General features: G+C 56.6%; 7 protein-coding genes across 7 annotated transcripts; 3 read left to right on the forward strand and 4 right to left on the reverse strand.

The window, feature by feature from the left end:
• Positions 1-310: 310 nt before the first annotated feature.
• On the reverse strand, positions 311-5958 carry EV422DRAFT_157415 (ABC-2 type transporter-domain-containing protein). Its single transcript, XM_053064940.1, has 6 exons — positions 5607-5958; positions 4622-5494; positions 4187-4531; positions 2132-4113; positions 1153-2055; positions 311-1065 (listed from the first exon to the last, which is right to left on the reverse strand). The coding sequence occupies exons 1-6, from the start codon at positions 5692-5694 to the stop codon at positions 499-501; spliced, it is 4758 nt and encodes a 1585-aa protein (XP_052929664.1). The 5' UTR covers positions 5695-5958; the 3' UTR covers positions 311-498.
• Positions 5959-8262: 2304 nt separating this feature from the next.
• EV422DRAFT_157520 (uncharacterized protein) lies at positions 8263-9551 on the reverse strand. Its single transcript, XM_053064941.1, has 3 exons — positions 9518-9551; positions 9065-9426; positions 8263-8950 (listed from the first exon to the last, which is right to left on the reverse strand). Exons 2-3 carry the CDS (start codon positions 9290-9292, stop codon positions 8438-8440), a joined length of 741 nt encoding a protein of 246 aa, XP_052929665.1. The 5' UTR covers positions 9293-9426; positions 9518-9551; the 3' UTR covers positions 8263-8437.
• On the reverse strand, positions 8997-13741 carry EV422DRAFT_515705 (uncharacterized protein). The gene is made up of 7 exons (XM_053069337.1): positions 13314-13741; positions 12331-13234; positions 11560-12243; positions 11058-11492; positions 10537-10989; positions 10133-10468; positions 8997-10000 (listed from the first exon to the last, which is right to left on the reverse strand). The coding sequence occupies exons 1-7, from the start codon at positions 13643-13645 to the stop codon at positions 9476-9478; spliced, it is 3669 nt and encodes a 1222-aa protein (XP_052929666.1). The 5' UTR covers positions 13646-13741; the 3' UTR covers positions 8997-9475.
• Positions 13742-13772: 31 nt separating this feature from the next.
• Positions 13773-15539, forward strand: EV422DRAFT_515708 (uncharacterized protein). The gene is made up of 8 exons (XM_053069338.1): positions 13773-14005; positions 14071-14140; positions 14211-14287; positions 14367-14459; positions 14528-14689; positions 14765-14841; positions 14918-15038; positions 15121-15539. The coding sequence occupies exons 1-8, from the start codon at positions 13829-13831 to the stop codon at positions 15193-15195; spliced, it is 852 nt and encodes a 283-aa protein (XP_052929667.1). The 5' UTR covers positions 13773-13828; the 3' UTR covers positions 15196-15539.
• EV422DRAFT_601107 (cation diffusion facilitator family) lies at positions 15103-17386 on the forward strand. Its single transcript, XM_053073694.1, has 9 exons — positions 15103-15785; positions 15857-15926; positions 16012-16071; positions 16141-16233; positions 16308-16654; positions 16735-16797; positions 16869-16988; positions 17063-17115; positions 17206-17386. Exons 1-9 carry the CDS (start codon positions 15563-15565, stop codon positions 17359-17361), a joined length of 1185 nt encoding a protein of 394 aa, XP_052929668.1. The 5' UTR covers positions 15103-15562; the 3' UTR covers positions 17362-17386.
• EV422DRAFT_157683 (cytochrome c oxidase assembly protein CtaG/Cox11-domain-containing protein) lies at positions 17010-18733 on the reverse strand. The gene is made up of 3 exons (XM_053064942.1): positions 18518-18733; positions 17602-18445; positions 17010-17522 (listed from the first exon to the last, which is right to left on the reverse strand). The coding sequence occupies exons 1-3, from the start codon at positions 18578-18580 to the stop codon at positions 17509-17511; spliced, it is 921 nt and encodes a 306-aa protein (XP_052929669.1). The 5' UTR covers positions 18581-18733; the 3' UTR covers positions 17010-17508.
• Positions 18734-19968: 1235 nt separating this feature from the next.
• EV422DRAFT_553452 (uncharacterized protein) lies at positions 19969-21668 on the forward strand (the record flags this gene model as incomplete). Its single annotated transcript, XM_053071878.1, has 4 exons — positions 19969-20664; positions 20735-20919; positions 20991-21112; positions 21193-21668. Coding segments are annotated over exons 1-4 (1386 nt in total), but the record flags the coding sequence as incomplete, so codon positions are not given.
• Positions 21669-22122: the final 454 nt, after the last annotated feature.

The following is a 22122-nucleotide window of genomic DNA, read 5'->3' on the forward strand; positions in this document are numbered from 1 at the left end:
ATTATTATAGACGGACGGCTTTCTTTTCATCGAAGAGGAGTGGGAGCAGATTTAAAAACATTCTGGATATGGCTCTTGGAGCTGGCGGACGGACAGTGGGTGGCATGCACCTAGCTTGCGGTGTCCCTCGCTTCCCAACAGGAGTGGTATTTAATTTTCAAGTGATCCTATCAACACGCTTTGGTACCGGTTCTGTAACAGTGCGCCCTCATTCCTCGAATCCCTCGCTTTTGCTTTTCGTGTCGTTGGACCCCTTTGGCCCATCGAAGATGTTGCCTTCTACATGTGAATGGAAGAGGTCTCCCAACCCGCTTGAAGCTCATGAAACGAACACAGATTGCATGGAAACGAATAGTATTAAAAGTGCATACAGCCCAATATATGTCCAAACGACAAGTGAAATGGATAATCAAGAAGAAGAGAAGCGAAGTCCCAAGAAATGCAGAATTAGGGGGGGTGGGGGAATGAAAAATGATGTGGAGTGGGTGGGTTCCATCTCTAACGACCGGTCTTATAAGTCCTAACCAAGAAGTTCAACACCACCAAATTGAACATCCAGAACCCCACCAAGATGCCGAGATTCCTCCACCGGTGGTCAAAGCTCCACGACAGCTGATCCGTGAAATCGTCCCCGTACTTGATCGCGCAGAACCCGCACGCATCCGTCGCCGCCTCACTGACCAGCTGCCCCGGCCCGCCGTTCGCGAACCACGGCGCAAAGTACTGCCCACACGTCTGCCCCGCGGGCGGGATGATGGTCGCGACGTCGCCGCCCGCGCAGATCGTCCGCACCCCGCCGAGCTCGTTGCCGATGATGCCCTCCACGAAGTAGTGGAACGGGTCGATCCAGTACAGCCAGCTGCGCCAGAAGACGGGCATGGCGAGGTAGGTGATCGTGACACCGCAGAAGAGCATCTGCATCGACATGAAGATCGGGTTGAGGATCGCGGCGAACTGCACCGTGGGCGACACGGAGGCGATCATCTGCCCGAGGGAGATGGCGAAGAAGTGGAAGATGACAAAGATAAGCCAGAAGAAGCCTGCGCGGTCGGAGCCACTGTTGAGCTGGTGAGGGGAAAGAGTGGGAGGGGATGATGAGTTTTCATGGAAAGGAAGGGAAGCAGACTCGCAAGGAAGAGCGGATTTACATACCCCAACGATGTAGTAGAAGATGACGAAGAAACAGGTAGCGGCGACCAAAGCGAACGGCCACTCGGCGGTCGCGATCGACAGCGAGAAGGCCTTCCAGTCATAGAACCCAGCGGCCGACTCCCGCGTGAACCAGCTCCTGTTCTTGATGTAGTTGGGCTGGACCAAGTTGATCAACAGCGCGCCGATGGTCATCGCCATGAAGATCGCAAACACCTTGTTCTGCAGATCGGTCGCGGTGTTTTCAAGCTGGTAGTACGAGAACCCAATGAGCAGGGCACACAGAATCTGCGAGATGATCCGACCAAAGTTGTAGGACGGGTTGCGCCAGTACGACAGCAGCATGCGTTTCCACACAAGGCTCAGCTGCGTGCCGAAAGGGACGTTGAACTGCCGGGTACCCGACGCCGCCTTCTTTTGCGCGACAGAGACGTCCTGCGCGGCCGAGTCGCCGACCCCGCGGATCGCGTCGATCTCTTCCTGCCGACGGGTGAATTCCGGGCTCTGCTTCCACAACGCCGGCCAGTCCTTGAGCCCTTCGCGCACGGCGGTGCCCGCGCCAATGACGTCCAGCATATATTCGGCGACGTTGGCGGTGGGCGGGCACGGGGGCGCGCCGTGGCCTTCGAAGTAGTGGCGGAGCGTTTCGCAGTCGGGGCCGAGCTCGCCGAAGTAGACGGTGCGGCCGCCGCGGGCGAGGAGGAGGAGGGCGTCGAATTTCTCGAAGAGGACCGCGGAGGGCTGGTGGATGGTGCAGAGGATGGCTTGCCCGTTGTCGGCGAGGTTGCGAAGAAGGCGCATGATGTTGAAGGCGGCTTGCGAGTCGAGACCCGATGTGGGCTCGTCGAGGAGCAATACCCGGGGGCGGGAGCAGAGCTCGACGCCGATGGTGAGACGCTTGCGTTGCTAGATAGATTCGTAGAGAACACAGACTTAGTATACGATCAATAAACCAATTATCAACGATGAAGTGTGTGCATACCTCTTGACTGATTCCAACGCTTCCACCAACTTCGCCAATCAACGCATCAGCGAGCGGCTCAAGTTCCAAAATCTGCATAATGTTCTCCACATACGCGTCCTTCTCATGCATCGGGATCTCAGCCGGCTGTCTTAAGCGCGCCGAGAACTGCAACGCCTCACGGACGGTACACCAACCATTATGCACGTCCATCTGCTCGCAATACGCAGTAATGTTCTTGAAATCGGGGCCTTGCGGGTTCTTGCCGACGTAAATCTGGCCAGAGAGTTTGCCCATCGTCTTACGCTGCGACACCGAGTCGATCAGCGTGGTCTTGCCGGCACCGGACGAGCCCATCAGCGCCGTGAGTTGTCCCGACCGCACGTAACCGGAGACGTCGGCGAGGAGCTGCTTGGGTCCGCCCTTGACCTGCACGGTGTAGTCGATATGCTTCCAACTGAAATCCTCGGCTTTGCTGAGCGTGATCCCGCCCATTCCGGGGTGGTTCTGCGCATCGTGGTTGTTGGTCGTCGTCACGCCGCTGGTCACGGAACCCGGTGACCCGCCGTCCTCTACATCCACTTTCCGTTGGCTCATCTCCTGGTGTCCCGGATCGTTCTCGGCGCGGCGTGTGCGCCGGTCGCCACCGCGGCACTCGAGGGATTTGTGCTTCTTCCACGCGTTGATGGAGTACCGCTGCGGGCTGAAATCGATGAATTTGGCAGCGAACATCATCCCCATACAGATGACGAGCCAGAATCCCATCAGGATCGCAATGTTCCACCACTTGTTGTACGACGCGATGCCGTAGGTGGCGCGCAGGTAGTCGAACCCGTCGACGTGGTCTTGGCCGGGCTGCCCGCCTTTCACGCCGACACAGGCCTTGTTGGCCGCGGGGGCGTTGGGGTACATGGGCATGAACTGGGAGGAGCAGTCGATCTGGAACCCCTCGAACTCGTTCTCGAGCAGCGACTTGATTCCGTAGCTGAGCGGGTTGAGCCAGAAGACCCACTTGAGCCACGGTTTCATCGAGATGTACGGGATGGTGTAGCCGGTGTAGAGGATGAACAGCAGCAGGAACACCGAGTTGACTTGGTTGGCGACCTCGATGTCCGGCGCAGAGAGAGAGATGATGCGGACCAACCCGCCGAACGCCTGGTTGGTGGCGAACAGGAAGATGATGTAGGTGAAGAAGGCGCCGGCGGTGGGTTTGAGCCCGACCATCCAGTAGTTGATGCAGGACCAGACGATACACATCCCGAGCGACACGGGCATGTCGGCGACCTGCATGACGAAGGGGGCGATGTAGGTGCGGTAGAGCATGTAACTCTTGTGTTTGGACGCGACAGCACGGCCCTGGATGACCAGCGGCACGGACGCAAGGGCGCCGAAACAGTTGTACAGCACACCGAAGAAGATGGCACCACCACGGGAGAACGAGCCACTGGGTGTCGGGTCCAGTTGGAAGAACGCGGATCCGACGATGATGGCCATGACGGTGTCAAACACCAACCTGCCGATAAGCGCCACGTTCCCCTTCTGCAGCTCGACCTCGCGCTTCAGCGCCGCCTTGAACTGCTGCGAGAGCGAGGTCGTGTACTGCGTCTTGAGCAGATCGAACCGGCCCAACGCCTTCTTGTTCTCCGTTACCTGCGTCCCGAAGGTCTCCTTGCGCTTCTCCTGCTCGATCTGCGCGTCGATCTCGTCGCGCTCCGCGCACATGTCCTTGTACACCTGCGACTTGAGGTACGCTTGCTCAAACTCCTCGTCGCTGTTGGGGAGTGCGCCCGTCCAGCCTTTTCGCACGTCGCGCTCGTTGGGCTCCGTGATACCCGTCAGGAAGTCGGGCATCACTTTGCGCTTGGGGCAGTAGAACCCGAGGGACTCGAAGTAGGCTTTGGCGTCCTTGGCGGGGCCAAAGTAGATGCAGTGGCCGCCGCTGACGAGGAGAACGCGGTCGAAGAGGTCGTAGATGTCCTGACTGGCTTGGTATAAACTCAACACTGGGAACAAAGGGTTGGGTGCATGAGCACATCGAAGGCGTCAACACATGTAAGAAACTCATCAGGAACTCACCATTGGCAGTCTGCGAAATATCGGTCGCAGTCCTCAACGCCCGCACGAAATCCAAGGCACTCGACGAATCCAGTCCCTTGGTACTCCCGTCCCAGAACCCAATACTAGCCGCAGCACAGATCTGTTCGGCAATCGACACCCGTTTCTTCTCACCACCCGAACAACCGCGGATGTTTTCGTCGCCGACTTTCGTGTCGCCGCAGTTTCGGAGGCCAAACACGCGGAGGAGCACCTCGATGTGGGTCTCGATGCGTTGCCGGCGGGTTGTGTCGATCGCGCCGCCGACGCGGCATTCGAGGACGAAACGGAGCGTTTGGCGGACTGTGAGGGGGCTGTAGTGCGGGTCTGGCAGATGAAAGAGAGAAAATACGGTAAGCAACCCAAAAAGAACGAAAAGTGAAGCGCCCCGAACTGATGATATAAACCGACGCTTACCATCCTCAGGACTATAAGCGATATAAGAACTGTAGTTCTTCTTGAAGGTCACCCGGTCAATGCCGTTGTACCGCACATCCCCCTCCACCTTCGACAGCCCCTCCGTCACATTCGCCAACGACCTCAGCAACGTCGAGCACCCCGCGCCCGGTCGTCCAAGCACCAGCGTCATCTCCCCCGGCTTGATGAACCCGGACATGGGCATCAAGATCTGTCTTGCGGGCGGCTTGGGTTTCTGCGTCTTGGTCACACCGCGCACGATCCCCTCCACAAGCGGCACGGGGTTGAAGATGTTGAAGATCTTGGCGCCGACGGTCTCGATGTGCGGGCGGGTGATGCGGTTTCCGAACACGGCGAGGTTCTTGTACGTGACCATGACGGTGGGGACCTTGAACCCCGCATCTCCCGCGACCTGCACGCGGGTGGCGAGGAAGGTCTGCAGGTCAAAGTTATCCTTTGTGGGATCCACGCCCTTTTGTCTGGGGATGAGGAGGGATTTTTTGGATGAGCGCCGGGTCGCGGTGCTGACGGCGCGGGTGAGTTGGTTCAAGGGTCCTTTCCGCGATTTGCGGTCGTCGTCGTCGCTATTAGCGTAGTCGACGTCGACGACCGCGGCGTTGGCGGCGGTGTTGGCTGCCGTTGGGGTGGACGGGTCGTGGATGTCGTGATGATCGTCGTCATCGGATTCGAGGTCGCGGTCGAGTTCGTTGACGCTGATGACGTTGCCGTTGGCGTCGCGGATGTAGAGGGGGGTTGTGAGAGCTTCACCGAAGAGCGTTGCGCGGTTGGCTTGGCGGATGCGGGCGGCGGCGTCGGCTTCGTCTTCGACTTCGCTGGGAACGACGATGTCGCCAGAGTTGTGGGTTCCGGAGTCTGTGTGGGGGCAGGGGGCAAAAACGCGGATGAGCATGAATATCCAGGAACGGGATCGCTGCGAGTCTGTCTGGGCGGGCTCCTTGTAGATGACATTGACGTCGAAACATACCTGTCGTTGGAACACTCCCCCTCCAGACCGGCGCGCCGACATTGTCGGTCACGACCAGATTGACAGAGCTGCGGTTGTTTGCAGACATCTGTACTTATTTGCCAACAGAAACCTGGTATGAAAAGCGCTCGATGTTCTCAATGCCCGAGATCGAGATCGGTATATGTAAGCGAATGAAAGGGGCTGTTGCAAGATCTGAGGGTATGACAACCCAACGAATATTTGATAGGCCAGCACTCGAGATCGAGTGAGGTTAGAAGAGTGAGCGAACGGTGTTTGGGTTGGGTATCGGAACGAACGATGGGAATGAATGAACACTTTCTTTGGAACAGGGAGGCGGCCACGAAACGGGGCGTGGACTTTATACTCGTCGAAAATGGCCCTATCCGGGTGCAGCATCTCATAAGGAACGCCGCCTTGCTTCCCTGATTTCTCATCGAGGCCCACGGTACTCTATTCGCGTGTTGGAGCACGCTTAGATTTCTTTCAGTGTTGTGGGGGGAGGGGGCGTACTAAGGGGGAATATCCCTGCATCCCGTGGCAAGCACGTCAATTGGAAGTTTACGCTCTTTGCAGAAAGTTCGGCGTCCGAGAGCGGTGAGGAGGGTTGAAGGCACCGCCCTCGATCGACGCACCCGCGCTGCGTTGCATGCGTGTCCGGGAATCCGGCTGGTCAAAGCATTCCTTGTTTGCGAAAGCCTTACCGAGTGGCAGGCGCCGCACCTTATCCGCTGGACACTTTTTGCAGGCAGCGAGCGGGAGCCGACTCAGCCGAGTGAGCGGGAGACGGGTATGACGGAGTTTTGCCAGACTTGAAATGGTTATCCGTACCCGGCAAAACATACATACATAAGCCCTGGGCATGCAGCGAGGACGCGTGGAAGAGCCGTTTTGCGAGTGGAAAAAAACTCGCGAGCGACTCGGAGGCGTTTGCGTGTTACTACTATCGATACATAGCACTAGCCGCGGGTCCGTCTCTGCTCCCACTCACTTCCCCACAGGCTTCATGTTCAAATCCATGGGAGTCAATGGACAGTTAAGTGACTGCAAGTTGACAAGGTACGTCTCGGACGAATCTCGGACACCATTTTCGTAAGGACAGCACTCGTCATTGTCGGGGTTTCAATTCTGAACAGACCCACCGATCGATGACTGGAAGCAGCATATGCCATCATTGCCATGACATGCGGAATCCAAGGCATGTGAAGAGCACCCGCGGGCCGACTGGCTCCCCAAGAATTTAATTTATCCTTGCGCTGCCCATTGCGATCGATATCTGGGGAATTCGACACTTTGCGCAGTCAACAATCGCGTTGTGGCATGGAGCCATCTCCGACAACAACAAACACCCACGGACTCGCGGGCGGTGGGCGTCAACCCCCAATCAAATATACAAACAACCAACAAACAACCTCGGAGGCTTCGTGCCGAGGCTTGCGGGCGTAAATCCTCTTTTTGGAAGATCCAGAATCATATGCCGATCCGTGCACAGCTTGAAGTCGTCTCTCACCGACAGACTCTCCGCTATCATGCCACAGGTGTGAACTCAACACGCCCTCGAGATCGAGCAGGCAAATGGAGATCCGTGGAAAAGTCACTGCAGGACGCCCAACGCCGCAAAGCACCGGCGAACGCCCCGGATGCATCGCTCAACTTCCGCGCGCACGCCTCGTTTCCATCAAGGAGCTCAACGACTCTAAAGCGCAGGACAATCATAGCGGCAGAACGCACGAGGCTCGGGGCTGAGAGGGAAACGTGCTGGAGAAAACAGAGGCCCGTGGTAGACCGCACATTGGAGACGGACGGATGGGAGCGAGTTTGGTGGGCGTGCCGACACAGACGAGTGCCATGTTACATGTGAACATCCACCGTGTGAGAGTGTGCATTTCGATTCGCCTCCGTGGATTCCGCGCATGATCTGCATATCCAACATAGAGTCTACCACAATTCTGCAGCTTGATCCCAACCCCACGCAGGCGGCCTCGGAGCATCGATACGTCGCGAGAGAATATGGTCAGGAAAAAATTGCCGCAGGACGCCCCAACCGAAAAGAAAACGGCGACCGCCCCGGATGCAACGCTCAACTGCCAAAATGTTGTAGATACAAACGTTTCTTTACCCCACTCCTCTTTCTTCATTCAGGAGTCCGACGACGCAACGCACGTAGGACATCTGTCCGTAAGCGGAAGATAGCACGAGGGGAGGATGCTCAGGCCGAAGAAAAAAACAAGACGGACCGCGACTAGACGGCAAGTGCGCGATGGTTTTTTTGTTGTTGATGCCGGACCATGAGCGCGCCCAAAGGCCATCTTATCCGGATGCATGTGCGTCGCAAGCAAGCGATCGCCTTCCCGTGGGGAAGCTCTACGCCCAGCACTGAGATCCGCCAAATCTTCGACCGGAGCAAAATGCACGTCTCACGTTGCTGCCCACATACATACATACCGAGTGCTGTCACCACATGCCAACATGAAAAGGTGAAAAGGGTTCCAGCCCCGTGGACGGATGGTAAACGGCCGCGGCAATCAGTTCTTCAAACTGAGGCTTTCCACTCGAACGAACCCCCGCCTGCATTTGCAAGTCCCATATCCCCAGTTTCACGCCGCACCAGCGCACCACACCGTTCGAATATGCATGTAGAAGTTGTCACTGCTAGGACAAAACAAATGGTTTGAGATTTGCAGTCAGAACAACCCATCGGCTCCATCCCGTCGAACGGGCAAAACATCTATATACCCTACGTGAATCCCAATATCTACATATAACCTACTTACATCCCACCACCCCTCGCAACACGTCGTAATCTACATCTACCGAAAAACGCCCACCCATCATCCCTCCCTCCTCTTCATCTCCTCCAACCCCACCCTCACATACGCCCGTTTCACATTCTCCTCTCCATTCCCGGTCGCAAGCACCGCCACCCGTCTCGGATGTCCATTGTTCCCGTCCCCCAGCATCTCCACCGCCCGCGCCCTCAGCGTCGGGAGATCGTACGCCTCCAATGCCCTCCTGCGTCGTTCAATCGCATCGAAATGCGGCTGGTCGTCGTCATCATCCCCATCCATCTCGTTCTCGTCAAACGCCAGATGCTGCATAAACCGCAACTTCCCCGCCGCGGTGTCGTACGGGCTCCGTAGGCGTGCCAACAGCGCGGCTTTGATCGAGTCGAAGCGGGGTTGGAGGGTGGCGGCGTCGTCGGCGAGGGAGCGGAGGAACGTTTCGGTGAAGAGCTCGATGCGGGAGAGGAGGTCCCGTGGATCGTGGGTGTTGGATTGGATGGCGGCTTGGAGGAAGAGTTGGTGGGCGGCTTGGAAGCCGCTGGACGAGACGAGGTAGCCTGTCTGTTTTGTGCGCGGGGGGGGGGGGGGGGGGGGGGAGGGTGTGAGTGTTTGACTGGGGACAATTCACGGACCCACCCCAACTTGAGACGCGAGAGGGGGACATGACACTTGTACCTGCTGCCGAGTCCGCAACTCCGTATAAAACGGCTCCTTGACCAACTTCACCAACAACTCCTGCGCCGCCCGCAACTCATAGCTTTTTCTCCCCACGTTCAACGCCCACACCACCGCGTTCCCCTTCACATCCACCGCCATCTCATGCAGCATGGGGCGGGTATTCGTGAACGGGCGCACTTTTGTTCGCGACACCTCCGAAGGCGCGCATGGCTGGCCGGGGAGCATGCGGTGCAAAGTGTCCCATGAACGCCGCGCATCGTGCTCGGTGACGTTGCCGCCGACGAAAGCTTCGATGTAGCGGGTGTCGAAGAGGGTGCGGGAGAAGTGTTCAAGGTCGGCGAGGGTTATAGAGTCCACCGCTTCTGCGAGCTGCCGCCCATAAAATTCATTGTCAGTTAGCCACGACGGTCAGCAAAAAAAAGGGATGCCCCACCAACCACACAACCGCACCTGAGCAGAAGTACAATACTCCTCATAAACCACTGCCGACATGCACTCCATCGCCTGCCTCACAGGCCCGTCCCTCCCCGCATCCCGATACCCTCTACTCGCACTCTCCCTAAAGATCCCAAACTCCGCCTCCGTAAACCCGGGCTCTCGCACGCACCCCAACACGCTCTCCAGCAACAACTGCGCTTTCTCGCTGTACCCCTCAACAGAGACCGCGATGCCCGTGTCGCCCGGTGCGACGGCGACGTCGTAGTGTAAGCCCGCGGAGGCGGCGTCGTAGGAGAGCTCGGTGAGCCGTTCGTTGACGAAGCGGGTGTAGAGGTGGGCGAGGACGATGGAGCGCGGGTTGTTCGGACGGATCTTGGGGGTCTTCAGTGTGAAGGCGTGCAGGCATTCCGGGACGAGGAATTCGGAGTCGGGATAGAAGTACAGTTTGCCGGCGGGGTCGGTGGGGTTGGTGAGTTGGGGGGAGAGGGGTTTGTCCTGTTGCACATAAACGTGTGTGCGTGCGTGTGAGTATATATGTATCAAATAGACGAAGCAGTTACACCCGGATAAAAAGAAGAAGCTACGCAATGCCGGCACACTACCCGCTAATCCACCCACACTACTTACACCAGCAACTCTCAACATATCCTCCACCCTAACAACCTTCTCCCTCGGCTTCCCCACCTCTTCTCCTCTTCGCACCTCAACATCATCTATCCGCTTCCACCCCTCAAACGACACCGTCTGAATTCCTCGTGCGTCCAGGAGGGGTTTAACGGATGCAAAACCGCCGGATGTTTTCGAGGTGGCGGGGGTGAGAGAAGGGATGTTGCCGCTCCGCACGTCGTCGATGATGGTATCGGCGGTCTCGACGGCGTCGTACATGGTGGCGGCGATGACGCCTGTCGGGCCGCGTTTGACCCAGCCGGCGACGTAGAGGGGTGGTGAGGGTGTTGTGTTGTCCTAAAAACGATTCGTTGTTTATTCATGTGAGTTCTCAACCTGGGATGCATATCGCGCCCCCAACTCACCTCATCAACAACCCTCCCTCTGACATTCGGCACCCGTCCCCTCCTTTCATCAAACGGCAACCCGGGCAACGGCGCGCTCCTATACCCAATGCTCCTCACCAACAACCCCGCCTTCAACACTTCCATCTCACCCGTGCCCACCGCCTTCGGAGCCCCTAAATCCCCCTCCAGCCTATTCCTCTCCACCATCATTGCTTCCAGTTGCCCATCGTCTCGCGTTTCGAGTGCCACGGGACTACGGAGGAAATCGAGCGTCCATGATTTTGTTGGCGGGTTGTTGGCCGGGAAGGTCTTTGTAGCGCCTTTGCGGAGAAGATCCATGAGGCGTTGGCGTTGGCGGTCCATGATGGAGGCGCTGGCTTTGACGTGGGAGTCCAGGAGGGCGACGTCGAGGTTGAGTTTGGTGTCGGGGAGGGCGATCATTTCTCGGAGCTCTTTTGACGTGAATGCGATCTACGGGGCTGAATATTCAGTGAACGCCATAATCTCGCGTGAGCACAGAGAAAGCGTGACCCCCCTACCTGCAACGGCCCCCGTCGACCCACAAGCCGCACATGTCTAACCCGACTCCCCCTCAGCGCCTCCAACGCGTACTCCGTAATATCCGTCTTCGCCAGCTCCTCCACCGGCCTCAACAGTGTCCTCGCCACATCCAACGCCACATTCCCCTGCCCGACCACCACCGCCGTATCACTGCTGACCAAATCCGGTTTCAGATCCGCATACTCCGGTGTCCCGTTATACCACCCGACGAACGCGCGCGCGGAGAAGACGTTGGGGATGGTGTCTTCGTTGGGGAGGGAGAGTTTTTGGTCCTCGCTGGCGCCGTAGGAGAAGAGCAGGGCGTCATAGCGGGGTTTGAGCTCGGTTAGGTCGAGGTCCCGCCCGATGGTGACGTTGCCGATGAAGGTGAAGCGGGGGTCTTGGGAGAGGAGGTCAAATTTGTGGATAACGTTCTGTAATGTGAGGGGAGTTTTCTGAGTACGTTTACTTGAAGTTGGGGATCTTGTATTCATCGCTCACCTTGACTTCCCAATGATCCGGCGCAACGCCATATCTAATCAAACCATACGGGATGGGTAAGGAGTCATACATATCCACATGCACATTAGGCAGGTTCTTCAGCAGATGTTGAGCGGTATAAAAGCCAGCCGGCCCAGCACCAATGATCCCGACATTCAGCCTCTTGGTCGACGCCGGCGGAGGGTGTGCCGACAGCGAGTACGCGCGGATTTGTGGCCGAAGCGGGTGGCTCTTCGTCGAGGACACCCGACCACCGACCCCATTCGTGGAAAGCATCACAGGCGGACCGTCACGGCGTGGAACGATCTTCAGATTCTGCGGCACATACGGGTTCGGCTTCGGGTATTTCACCTCCGTGCCCGGTCCCAGCCCCGTCCACCGCGCAACCTCGTCAGCAATCGGTCGGTTTGCATATTTCGCGCCCATCCACTTTTCGGTCCTATCAAGCTTGACCTCTGCGTTGGGCGGCGCGATTATCGTGTACATGCATTTATTGGGGACCAGCTCGGTGAACAGGGCGCGCGCGGCGTCTGGATCGAAGCGGTCGATGAAGTAGGAGCGGCGGGGGAAGGTCTCGAGGCCTTCTTTGCGGAGGAGGCCGCAGAAGTGGGTTGCGATGGAGGAGTTGCGTTGTTGGTATTGGTAGCCTATCTTGCGCATGTAGTTTTCCTCCTCAAAGAGGTGCTGCGAATGAGGGACGTCTTGATCAGCACGGCGCTGGGGTGACTGAGCCGCGACTCGGATCGCAAGACCGCAATAGAATCGACCTACCTCGGGATACGGTTGCTCCGCCAATGCATTGATGGCCTGAAAAACGCGAGAAACCACTCCCCTCCATTCCCTAACCCCTTTCTCCGTCAACGAGATGGACACCTCAAACAGCAGGTTATCAGCCCCCAGATGGCTTTTCCCAGCCGACAACCCCTCCGCAAGCTCATGGGCCCTCAAAAGCGACAACAGCGAGTTCGTCCCTTCGTACCCCAACACCTTCGAGGCGAGGTTAGCAGGCTTCGTCGACATGTCGTGGTATTTGAACGGAATCTCCCATGAGAGCGTCAGCTCCCGTAGGTTCTTGATGGGCTCCACCCACGTCAGGGTGCCGTGCAGGGAGTCTGGGAACACGCGTCCGTTGGTGGTGGAGAGGATCGGGACGTCGCTATTTGGGATAGGACTAAATGCCGCGGCTGCCTTTTCTGCAAGCACCGGGATAGAATCTTTCCCCAGCAGTGCAAAGTTCATCAGATTCGCACTGTAGTTCTTCCGAAACCAGCCCTTCAAGTAATCTTGATCAATCAGCTTCATCGTCTCCAGATTCCCCGTGTTGAACCCCGCGAACGGATGTTTGGGGTCGGCCAGTTCTTTTCGCACATGCAGTACGCGCCATCCGTCCTGCTCGATGTTCTTCTTGAACTCCTGGTCCACTGCGTTCATCTCGCGATCGACGCACGACTCGTTGAAGAGCGGCTCGTAGAAGAATCGCGAGAACCGGTCTAGAGCGCCGTCGAAGGCATCTGGTGTCACGGATTGGAAGTAGTAGAGGGAGTGGTCGGATGCTGTGTACCCGTTCAAGGCACCATTGTGGTCATAAATGAATCGTTCGTAGTCGTATTCATTGGGATATGTTTTGGTCCCAAGGAACAGCATGTGTTCTGTAAAGTGTGCCGTGCCATCGTGTCTACAGATGCATAGATATGGGTAAGAACAAGCAAGGGAGGAGACCCTAAACCCCCATGATTATATCCCCTGCAACTAACATGCCGTCCATCCAACTTCCTGCCTCCACCGACAGCGAGGCTCCTGTGACGGGCGACTCCTTGTCGGAGATCACCACCCCCTTTATCCCATTAGGCAGCTCCAATTTCGCAATCTGGCGGTTCTCCAGCTGCTTTGTGAGAACTGGGATGTTGAGGTCCACCGGCAGCAGCTTGTATTTCGGTGCCGGAGTCGGTGAAGTGAGGGTGCTGGAAGTGAAGGTCCTCACTGACGCTGCTGCTCTCCGCCTCACAATGGCGACAGAGGCGGGGTATCTCCAAGGCCCCAGCCGCGAGGCAGGCGGCGGTCGCTGGGAGAGGAGCCGCCTATGCATGTGGGGTCCTCCTCGTATCAGTATGTACTATATGCAAGTACAGCTCTAAGGAGTCCAATGTCCACCGTTCCCGTCCTCTTCTGTGCGGAACCTCACGCGAAACGCGCGCCAAAAGCTTCACCCGGAACGGAAGGACATTCCCAGTCTGATTCCCAGTCTCTCGACAGAACGACCATAACAGCAATGGCAATCGAAAATCCCCTCAGGGCGCTGCACAGGGCCCTGCCCCTGTACCGTTTCCCTGCTTCCAAGCGCACCAGCGCAAACCCCGCAGAAGCCGCAAACTCACCCGTCCTGTTCATCTTCCCACGGAGCAAACACGCCGTAACCTCAACAGATGTTGAGTGCGTCAAATACCAGGTATAGTGGATGCCGGGTAGTTTGTGTCAATGAGTGTATCTAACTCGTTGAATTGTGAGCTCTAGGCGTTTCTGACGTTTTCAAATTATGCACATATTACACGGGATTGCCATGAACCGGAAATGTCCCCGTCGGGTATGGCTTTCTGTGACGTCCTACTGAACCTATGCATGAGCTATATGCATTGACTGTGTCTTCCAAACAGGGAGACTTCCGTTCCTCGCACTACCGGACGGGAGGATATTGACGGGGTCGGGGATAGTGGAGGAGGTCACAGCAACGGTACACCCGGTGGGGAGGGAAGGAGGAACCGGAGTCCGTGCGAGGACGCTGACTGCGGATATCTTCACAACCGCTACAGGCAGGCGACCTAGAATCGAGATTAACAGCAGAGGAAAAGTCGAAAAGCAGGGCATTCGTCTCTCTCGCCGAGGCCAAGTTGGAGGTTGCGCTGGTACGTGAGAGCTTGAACCTCTTCCATCTTCAACGTGTCGTTACCCTGCGGGCTCACTGGCATCCCAGCTATTCACAATGTGGTTCGACGTCCGGATACGAGACACCGTCACGTACCCGCTGTTTGAAGCGCTGTATCCATGGCCGTTGAATAAGGTGCTTACGTGGACTGCCAAATCGGAGAAGACGGAGTGGATGTTGAGCAGGAAGACGGTTTTGCAGAAGGATGAGGTGTGTTCTGGGGAGTGGTCTTGAATTTGTGTCACGTCTTGGCTCTTGAAGGACTGATTGTGGTGGTTGGCCCAGATCCTGGGTGAGGCAAAGCAGGCGCTCGCCGCACTCTCCACGTCACTTGGGGAACAGCAGTTCTTTGGTGGATCCAAGTACGTTCCCCCTTGGCGGAGAAGTTTGCAGTCTCCCACGAACGCTCACTCACTCTCATATTTACCACGCACACAGAGCAACATTTCTCGACGCAACCATCTTTGCCTACCTGCACATCATCCTCTCCCTACTCGCATTACCCTCCGTGGAAGTCGAACTGAGACAGGCTGTGTTGCGGCATACCAATCTTGTGCAGGTATGGAGAAACATCGCCCCTCCGTCGTCAACAGGGGCTATCACTGGGTGTTAACATGTGGGTGATTGAATAACCCTTGTAGTACGCGCAAAAAATCTTCAACACATTTTTTACCACCACCACCACAACCACGACCACCACCACCACCGTCGCATAAGGTCCTGTGACCATACGTGTCCGACCCTACGGCGTATCGGGAAGACTTTATTCCCCTTGTCGGGCGGCCAAACATGACTCCGGAGTACGGGTTACAGCCCTTTCACTTGTAGTTAGAGTAGATGGGCAGCCATCGGGTGCGCGTTGTAGATAATGTCGTGGGGAAAGCCGTACCGTAGAACAACCCATATCCCCGTGGATACCGCATGTCTGGCGTTGTGTCGATGTATAGCGAGAAAGCATCCTGATCGATGGAGGGAGAAACCTCCCCTGCCCGCATGAAGGGAAAACGCGTCGGATAATCGCGGGGGGGGCATCCTTCGCACTCCTCCAAACAGTTCCCACAATCACAATCACTTATCCCCAAAATGACCCTGCAAACGCACCTCCTCCTATCCCGCACAGCCTGCAGAGCCCGCCCACGCTCCTGTCGCTCCCTCTCCTCTCTGCCATCCCTATCAATATCAACCCATCCTCGCCTCCGCCCAACCATCCTCCGCACCCCCCTAGACAGTTCCCCTCTGGGAATACATCGGAGACAGCATGGAACGCATAGCCATCACCATGGCGTGCGGATGGAGACGCGGGAAGGTATCAGTTTCATTTCATCACCTCGTGGAAATTGATCCGAACGGATGCTAAGATTTTAGTTTCGGCATTAGGCACGAGGGTGACGATAGCGGGGATAGGAGTCAATGTCGGGTTGACGATCGCGAAGGGGGTTGGCGGGGTGTAAGTTGAACGAGAGTCGCGTTAGGGTGCATGGGCCGGAAGATAGGGGAACCATATGTGAACGTTGCATCTGGTGCGATTACAGGGCGTGGCAGTCTGCGTCGCTTATCGCAGAAGCCGTGCACTCGTTGAGTGATCTGCTCAGGTAACGTTCCATCTCAACGTTCGCCTATGGGTGTACCCAAAAACTGAAATGAAGCCCTTTTCCCGACAGTGATTTCGTAACCCTCTTCACCTACGGCAAAGCGCGCGCACCACCATCACAAAGGTTTCCATACGGGTTCGGCAAACTGGAGCCTGTCGGGGGGTACGAGTTCGCACTCGTCGCATCCCTGTCCGTTCACTTTCCGTGTGGCGCTAATTCCGTGTTATCATTGCCAGGCTGGTGGTATCGGCGTTACTGGTAGCCGCCGGCGCCGGGATCGCCGTGCATTCCTACGAAGTGCTTCTTCCCTTCATCATCTCCCCAACCTCCACCCCGACCCCAACACCACCCCATCATCTCCCCACCGCAGCCCTCCAAATAATGCTCCTCTCCGTCCTCTCCAAAGAAGCCATGTTCCGTTGGACGCGTTCCGTCGCCACACGAACGCACAGTTCGGTGTTGTTGGCCAATGCGTGGCATCATCGTGTGGATGCGTTGAGTAGTCTTGTGGCGTTGGGGGGCGTGGCGGGGGGTGTGATGGGGGTTGGGTGGGCGGATGCTGTGGGGGGTGTTGTTGTTTCTGGTGGGTGATCTATGTCGTATTGGGTATGGGGTAGAAGGGCGTAGAACGGTGAGGGTGATACTTATCTGATGCGTGTGTAGGTATGATTGTGAAGGCGGGGGTGCAGGCTGGGTGGCCTTCTTTGTTGGAGTTGTTGGATGCTGGTGAGTGAGGCGTGGGGCTGATGATGTGAGGGGTGGATGGCACTGACGATTGAGTGATTTGGAACCACTAGCCGCCCCACCGGAACTCTACACCCAAATCAACACCGCTCTCGAGTCCTTCCGCGCCCATCAGGGCCACATTACGGCCGTCCGCAATCTACGCGTGCGCAAGACGGGACCGTTCAGTTATGGTTCGTGCCCTGCAACAGATGTTTGCCTTTCTCCCACCTGAGATGATGCTTATCAATGTATTATGGTTTTCTAGCGGATATGCAAATCATCCTAACCCCGTCAACATCGGTCTCGGAGGCTAGTCAGGTACGAAAAATGACACAACCATATTCATATTCACTTGCCCCGTTGTGAGCCCATCATCACTAAACTGGATTGTGTGCAAATCACACCCAGATCGCGAATGACCTGCGTGAGAATCTGATGCATGCCGTCGACGGCCTGCAGGAGGTGCTTATCGAGATTCGGTGCGATGACGGGAGTGGGCCAGGGACCAGTACTATGACTACGGCACATGCGAAAGAGTATGATGGGGACGGGCATGGACACTAGAAGATCACGTCGTTGATGCGGTCGGTAGAGCGTGTATATAGACGTTCATCTAGCGATATTCCAAGTTACTTTTGTCTGATGCAGGCCTTAATGATACATAGATGCAGAATAGAGTGTAGGGTGTGGTGTATGTGACTTGGGGTGTACCTATTGCGCTTTGCCTAAATGCACGTGGGAGAGAGAACGAGTCAGCAAGTGCCTGAAACCAACCACCACCCCATCGAACCAAAGAAAACATACTTCTGAAAAACGTATAATGCAGCGTGATGGTCTTAACATCCTTCATCCACGGATCATACGCAAACTCCGGATCAATGTAAAAGAACACGGGCATATCCACCTCCTCGCCGGCCTCCAACTTCTGCTCCTCAAAGCAGAAACACTGGATCTTATTGAAATACTGCGCCGCTTTCGCGGGGACGACGGAGTAGGTCGATATGCCGACGATATCCTCCTCGGTCGGGTTATGCGCCGTGTAGAACGCGAGGGCGGTTTCGCCGGGTACGACGTGGATTTCGGGTGAGACCGGTGTGAATGACCATCGCATGTGGTCTGAGACCGAGGACGCGAATTTGATTTTGAGTTTCTGGGCGTTTGCGAGCGGGATCATGGACTCTGGCTCGAATTTGTGGCCGGGGGAAACCATGGGCGTGCCGTCGAGGCCGGTGTCGGTGCAGATGAGTTTGTAGAGGGGGACGGCGGCGTAGGAGGCGCCGATGAAGAAGACGATGATGGCGCCGGTGTAGTAAAGAGTGGATTGGGTGTTGTGGGCTTGGGCTTGCCGGGCGGCGAGGCGCGGGTTGCGGGGGTGGGAATAGTGGGAGTGGGCGCCTTGCGGGAAGTGGGTGGCGGTTGCGGTGGCGGCGCGGGCGGTTGGCCCGGGGGATGAGGGGGGTGGTGGTGGTGGTGCTCCTGTGGCGGACCGTGGGTATATTGTTGTCGAGAAAGGTCGTAAGGAGCGAAGGGTCCGTGGAACTGCAAATGCTTCACGATGTATAGTGCTGGTCCTCAGTAGCCCCTGCGGCAAACTGTGGGACGAGAGCCCAGCCGTCGGCACGGCGCTCTTTCCTCGTATCCGCAGGCTCTGCAGAAGGAATAGGTAAGTAAGATGCGTTTTGGGAGATAATGTCGGGCGGAGAAAAAGAGGACTTCTTACCGGAAGCAGCAGACCTGAGGTTGCTTTGGACAGGAAGGTTGGACACCTGCATGTGGAGGCCATTGCTGCAGCGTATGTGTTCCGACTGGCCAGGTGTTGGTTGTCTTATGTAGATCAGCCAGATATGGAGGTGGGCACTGGGGATGCCTTCTGCCGTTTGTTCCTTTTGTTCAGCTTTTGGGAGCTTCTCAACTTGCGCGGACTGAAGAGGATTCTTGCGCGTCTTCCGACTTCCCACTGGCCCGACATCATTGCGCTCATCGACTTTCCGAAGTTAGCAAAAGAGGACCCTCTACACATATACTTCTCGCCCTTCGCATACGGCTGCCCGCTGAGAAACAAGGACGTGATATCACCGCTTACTAGAGCCTTTTGGGACTCTGGAGGGGACCGGCTGGCAGCGAGTCCAGCACGTTACAAGCAGCTGCATATCTCAGAGTTGACGTGCAGCACACAGCACACGCAGGGAAGAACTATAGAGCTTTCGATAGGACAATGAAGCCGCTATCCACCGCCACCGCTCCCCTGAGCGCCTTTCCACCCGTCCAATGGGACTTGCTCGACAAGATCTGGATCCTTGTGGATGTCGAGAACGGCGCGGTCAAATTCATGCGGTCAGCGGAGGCTGCCAAATTAACGAAAAAAAGCCCATTCCGGATCTTCAGCTTTTCTTCGAAATCGTTCAACGCCAACGGAGAGCAGAAGATGAAGCTTGTTTCAGAAGGCGCTTACCACCACTTCAGAGCACTTAGCGACGACTCCCAAGCTGCCGACAATCTCCTCGTTTGGAAATACTTCCAGGTTTTGCAGAATCCGGTCACTGTTCACCACATATACATCGCCGCTGGCGGAGACGCGCGATACTCTTCTCTGATTAAGGAGGGGGCGGGAAAAGGCATACGGGCAAGCCACTTCAATACGCAAGGCGCGAAGGGTACATTCGAGCACCTGATGGAGCTCATTCGAGCGGAGAATGTGCGAAGGAAAGCGAATTCTTCCTTGGTGGCTGCCGAGTCTGCATCAGCGCCAATTTAGCAGGAGCGAGTGAAAGGGGTTTTATGATTGCACTCCGAGCCTCGCTACAGTTCGACCTCGCAGCTCAAAGGATGTCAATTGGGCATACCGCACAGCAGCGAGCTCCAACCGTTAGCCGTTGCTCTGACTGTAATTTGACGCCTCATCAATGTAGCATACAGTCGTTTTTGGAATATACATACTGTACATTAACAGATGAGTGCTGATGGCAGCCGTTTCGTGGCGATACATGGAAAAGGCCGTGAATGGAGAGCTCTAGCTTGCTGATACCCTTCCCAGAAAAGGCCTTAGAAAAGGTATACGATGGAGAACATATGCTTGCCTTGCTTGAGGAGTACCTCACGGCAAATGGTTGAAGGAAACCCAGAAGGAAACCGACCTTCGCGCAAGCGAGCCTTTTCGACCCGCGCGTTCTTCCGACTTTTTTGCTCAGAACCTGCCTGGCTCAGAACGACGCCTGGGAAAAGGTGGACGGCAGACAAACGCAACGGCTCCCTTCAATACACACAATGAGAATACCGCAAAGGGCCTGTGCGGTACGGGCCCTACCTCGTAACGGCGCCGCTGGGGGCAGGTATGAGTGTCTCGCCGCGGCCGCGCAACAACGCCGCCATGCTTCCACCACCACACCATTGCACACTCCCGCCGCCGATGCCCCAACAACGCAGGCCCCCACAGCAAAAAGCAATAGCGGCTCCAAACCCACCCGCCGCCGCTTCCCCTCTCGCACCCTCTCCGGAATCCAACCCACCGGCGTCCCCCATCTCGGCAACTACCTCGGCGCCCTCTCCAACTGGGTCAAACTCCAAGATGATCTACCCGCCTCCTCGACCTCTCCCTCCTCCATCTCCACCCTTCCTAGCTCTCCCATCTCACCACCCTCAACCCACCTCTACAGCATTGTCGACCTGCACGCCCTCACTCTCCCGCAAGACCCATCCCTCCTCCGCGAGAACGTGCTGGATATGGCCGCGTCGCTGCTAGCGTGCGGGATTGACCCGAAGAAGAGCGTGCTGTTTAGGCAGTCGAGGGTGCATGAGCATGCGGAGCTGGCGTGGTTGTTATTTTGTAGGACGCCGATTGGGTGGTTGAGTCGAATGCATCAGTGGAAGGTGTGTTTCTGGGGTTTGAGGAGGAGGAGGGCGAGGACTTCCTGATGTACTGATGCGGGGTTTGGGTTAGACGAAGCTACAAATGATGCAGCAGAAATCAGGCACCTCCACAACATCAGCAAACGCAACCCTCGCCATCACCTCCGATCTCAACCTCGACGATCCATCAGCCCAATCCGACGAAGCCGGGCCAGGGCCCAATGTCGGGTTATTAGCGTACCCGGTGCTGCAGGCAGCTGATATCCTCATCTACCGGTGCGTTTACATTTCCCCATTCTTGTTCGTGGGCAGGGCATGGAACTGACGCGATGTGATATCCAATGTAGGGCGACCCAAGTTCCCATCGGCGAAGACCAAGTCCAGCACATGGAACTCACCCAGATGGTCGCACGGAGCTTCAACGCGACCTACAAGAAGGACGTCTTCCCCATCCCGCGTGGGATCTACGGTAAAACGCCTCCCTTTCCACTTCCCCACATCCCCACGCCCTCGCTCACCCCCACTATATCTAACCCCTTGATATGTTAGCGTCCACCCACACAAAACGCATCATGTCCCTCCGACAACCCACCGCCAAAATGTCGAAATCAGACCCCGCGGACGCATCCCGCATCAACCTCTCCGACACCCCCGAGCAGATCCGCGCCAAGATCCGAAAAGCGACCACCGATTCCATACGCGGTATCACCTACGATCCGGTGACGAGGCCGGGGGTGGCGAATCTCTTGGGTGTGTATGCTGGGTGCATTCACGAGGCGGAGCTTGCGCAGGGGGATGAAGGGAGGTTGGAGGACTTGGCGGCGACGTTCGGGAACCATACCACCGCGACGTTCAAAGACGCGGTTGCGGACGCTGTTATTGCAAGGTTGGGGCCTATGCGGGAAGAGTTGGTGCGGTTGAGGAGGGATAGGGGGTTTGTGGAGGGGGTTTTGGAGGAGGGGGAGGAGAGGGCACGGGCAGTTGCCAGGGAGACTTTAAGGGATGTTTGGGGGGTTGTTGGGTTGAGGTAAGGACCTAGAGGGATGGCGTAGATTGGCATCTTAGCTGTAGATAGGCTGTATCTCCCTTCGTAGTGGTTGTTGAGAGAACGTGTATTTCTTCACTACCCTCGCGATAATACATACACGAAAAACGACAAAAAAAACGCCCCAAAATGGTTCTCCCAACGGCTGAAAAGCTGACATCCGCTTCCTCATTTCCCCTAGCCGCCTCCCCTTTCTTTCTAGCCCCCCTCTTCGCTTTTCCTTTTCCCTTCCCTTCGATGAGGTAACCACCGGCGGCCAACATATATACGGATGATGGAATGCAAGTCGGCTGCATTGAGATCGCGTATATGTCGCGTTTTTGATTCCAGTTATTTCGTTTTCTTGACTCCAACCCAAGTATGTAGTGGAGCTTGGCGACGCGAAGGGGAGAACACATGTATGAGCGTCGGACGGGATGTTATGGGGGTTGTCG

Source organism: Fimicolochytrium jonesii, assembly GCF_025526975.1.
Source record: "Fimicolochytrium jonesii strain JEL569 chromosome Unknown EV422scaffold_2, whole genome shotgun sequence".
In the NCBI taxonomy this organism is placed as follows: Eukaryota; Fungi; Chytridiomycota; class Chytridiomycetes; order Spizellomycetales; family Powellomycetaceae; genus Fimicolochytrium; species Fimicolochytrium jonesii.

Coding starts and splice junctions, on each gene's coding strand:
- EV422DRAFT_601107 (XM_053073694.1), top strand. CDS start 15,563: ATGACCCTGCAAACGCACCTCCTCCTATCCCGCACAGCCTGCAGAGCC. Junction 15,786..15,856: donor GCGGATGGAGACGCGGGAAG/GTATCAGTTTCA, acceptor TTTCGGCATTAG/GCACGAGGGTGACGATAGCG. Junction 17,116..17,205: donor CGGTCTCGGAGGCTAGTCAG/GTACGAAAAATG, acceptor AATCACACCCAG/ATCGCGAATGACCTGCGTGA.
- EV422DRAFT_157415 (XM_053064940.1), bottom strand. CDS start 5,694: ATGTCTGCAAACAACCGCAGCTCTGTCAATCTGGTCGTGACCGACAAT. Junction 4,532..4,621: donor CGCTTATAGTCCTGAGGATG/GTAAGCGTCGGT, acceptor TTCATCTGCCAG/ACCCGCACTACAGCCCCCTC. Junction 1,066..1,152: donor TCTTCTACTACATCGTTGGG/GTATGTAAATCC, acceptor TCCCCTCACCAG/CTCAACAGTGGCTCCGACCG.
- EV422DRAFT_515705 (XM_053069337.1), bottom strand. CDS start 13,645: ATGCATAGGCGGCTCCTCTCCCAGCGACCGCCGCCTGCCTCGCGGCTG. Junction 12,244..12,330: donor CGGAGCAACCGTATCCCGAG/GTAGGTCGATTC, acceptor CCTCATTCGCAG/CACCTCTTTGAGGAGGAAAA. Junction 10,990..11,057: donor GTCGACGGGGGCCGTTGCAG/GTAGGGGGGTCA, acceptor TCAGCCCCGTAG/ATCGCATTCACGTCAAAAGA.
- EV422DRAFT_157520 (XM_053064941.1), bottom strand. CDS start 9,292: ATGCTCCCCGGCCAGCCATGCGCGCCTTCGGAGGTGTCGCGAACAAAA. Junction 8,951..9,064: donor AGTTGCGGACTCGGCAGCAG/GTACAAGTGTCA, acceptor CGCACAAAACAG/ACAGGCTACCTCGTCTCGTC.
- EV422DRAFT_157683 (XM_053064942.1), bottom strand. CDS start 18,580: ATGGCCTCCACATGCAGGTGTCCAACCTTCCTGTCCAAAGCAACCTCA. Junction 18,446..18,517: donor CCTCAGGTCTGCTGCTTCCG/GTAAGAAGTCCT, acceptor TTCCTTCTGCAG/AGCCTGCGGATACGAGGAAA.
- EV422DRAFT_515708 (XM_053069338.1), top strand. CDS start 13,829: ATGGCAATCGAAAATCCCCTCAGGGCGCTGCACAGGGCCCTGCCCCTG. Junction 14,006..14,070: donor TTGAGTGCGTCAAATACCAG/GTATAGTGGATG, acceptor TGTGAGCTCTAG/GCGTTTCTGACGTTTTCAAA. Junction 14,288..14,366: donor TGGAGGAGGTCACAGCAACG/GTACACCCGGTG, acceptor CAACCGCTACAG/GCAGGCGACCTAGAATCGAG.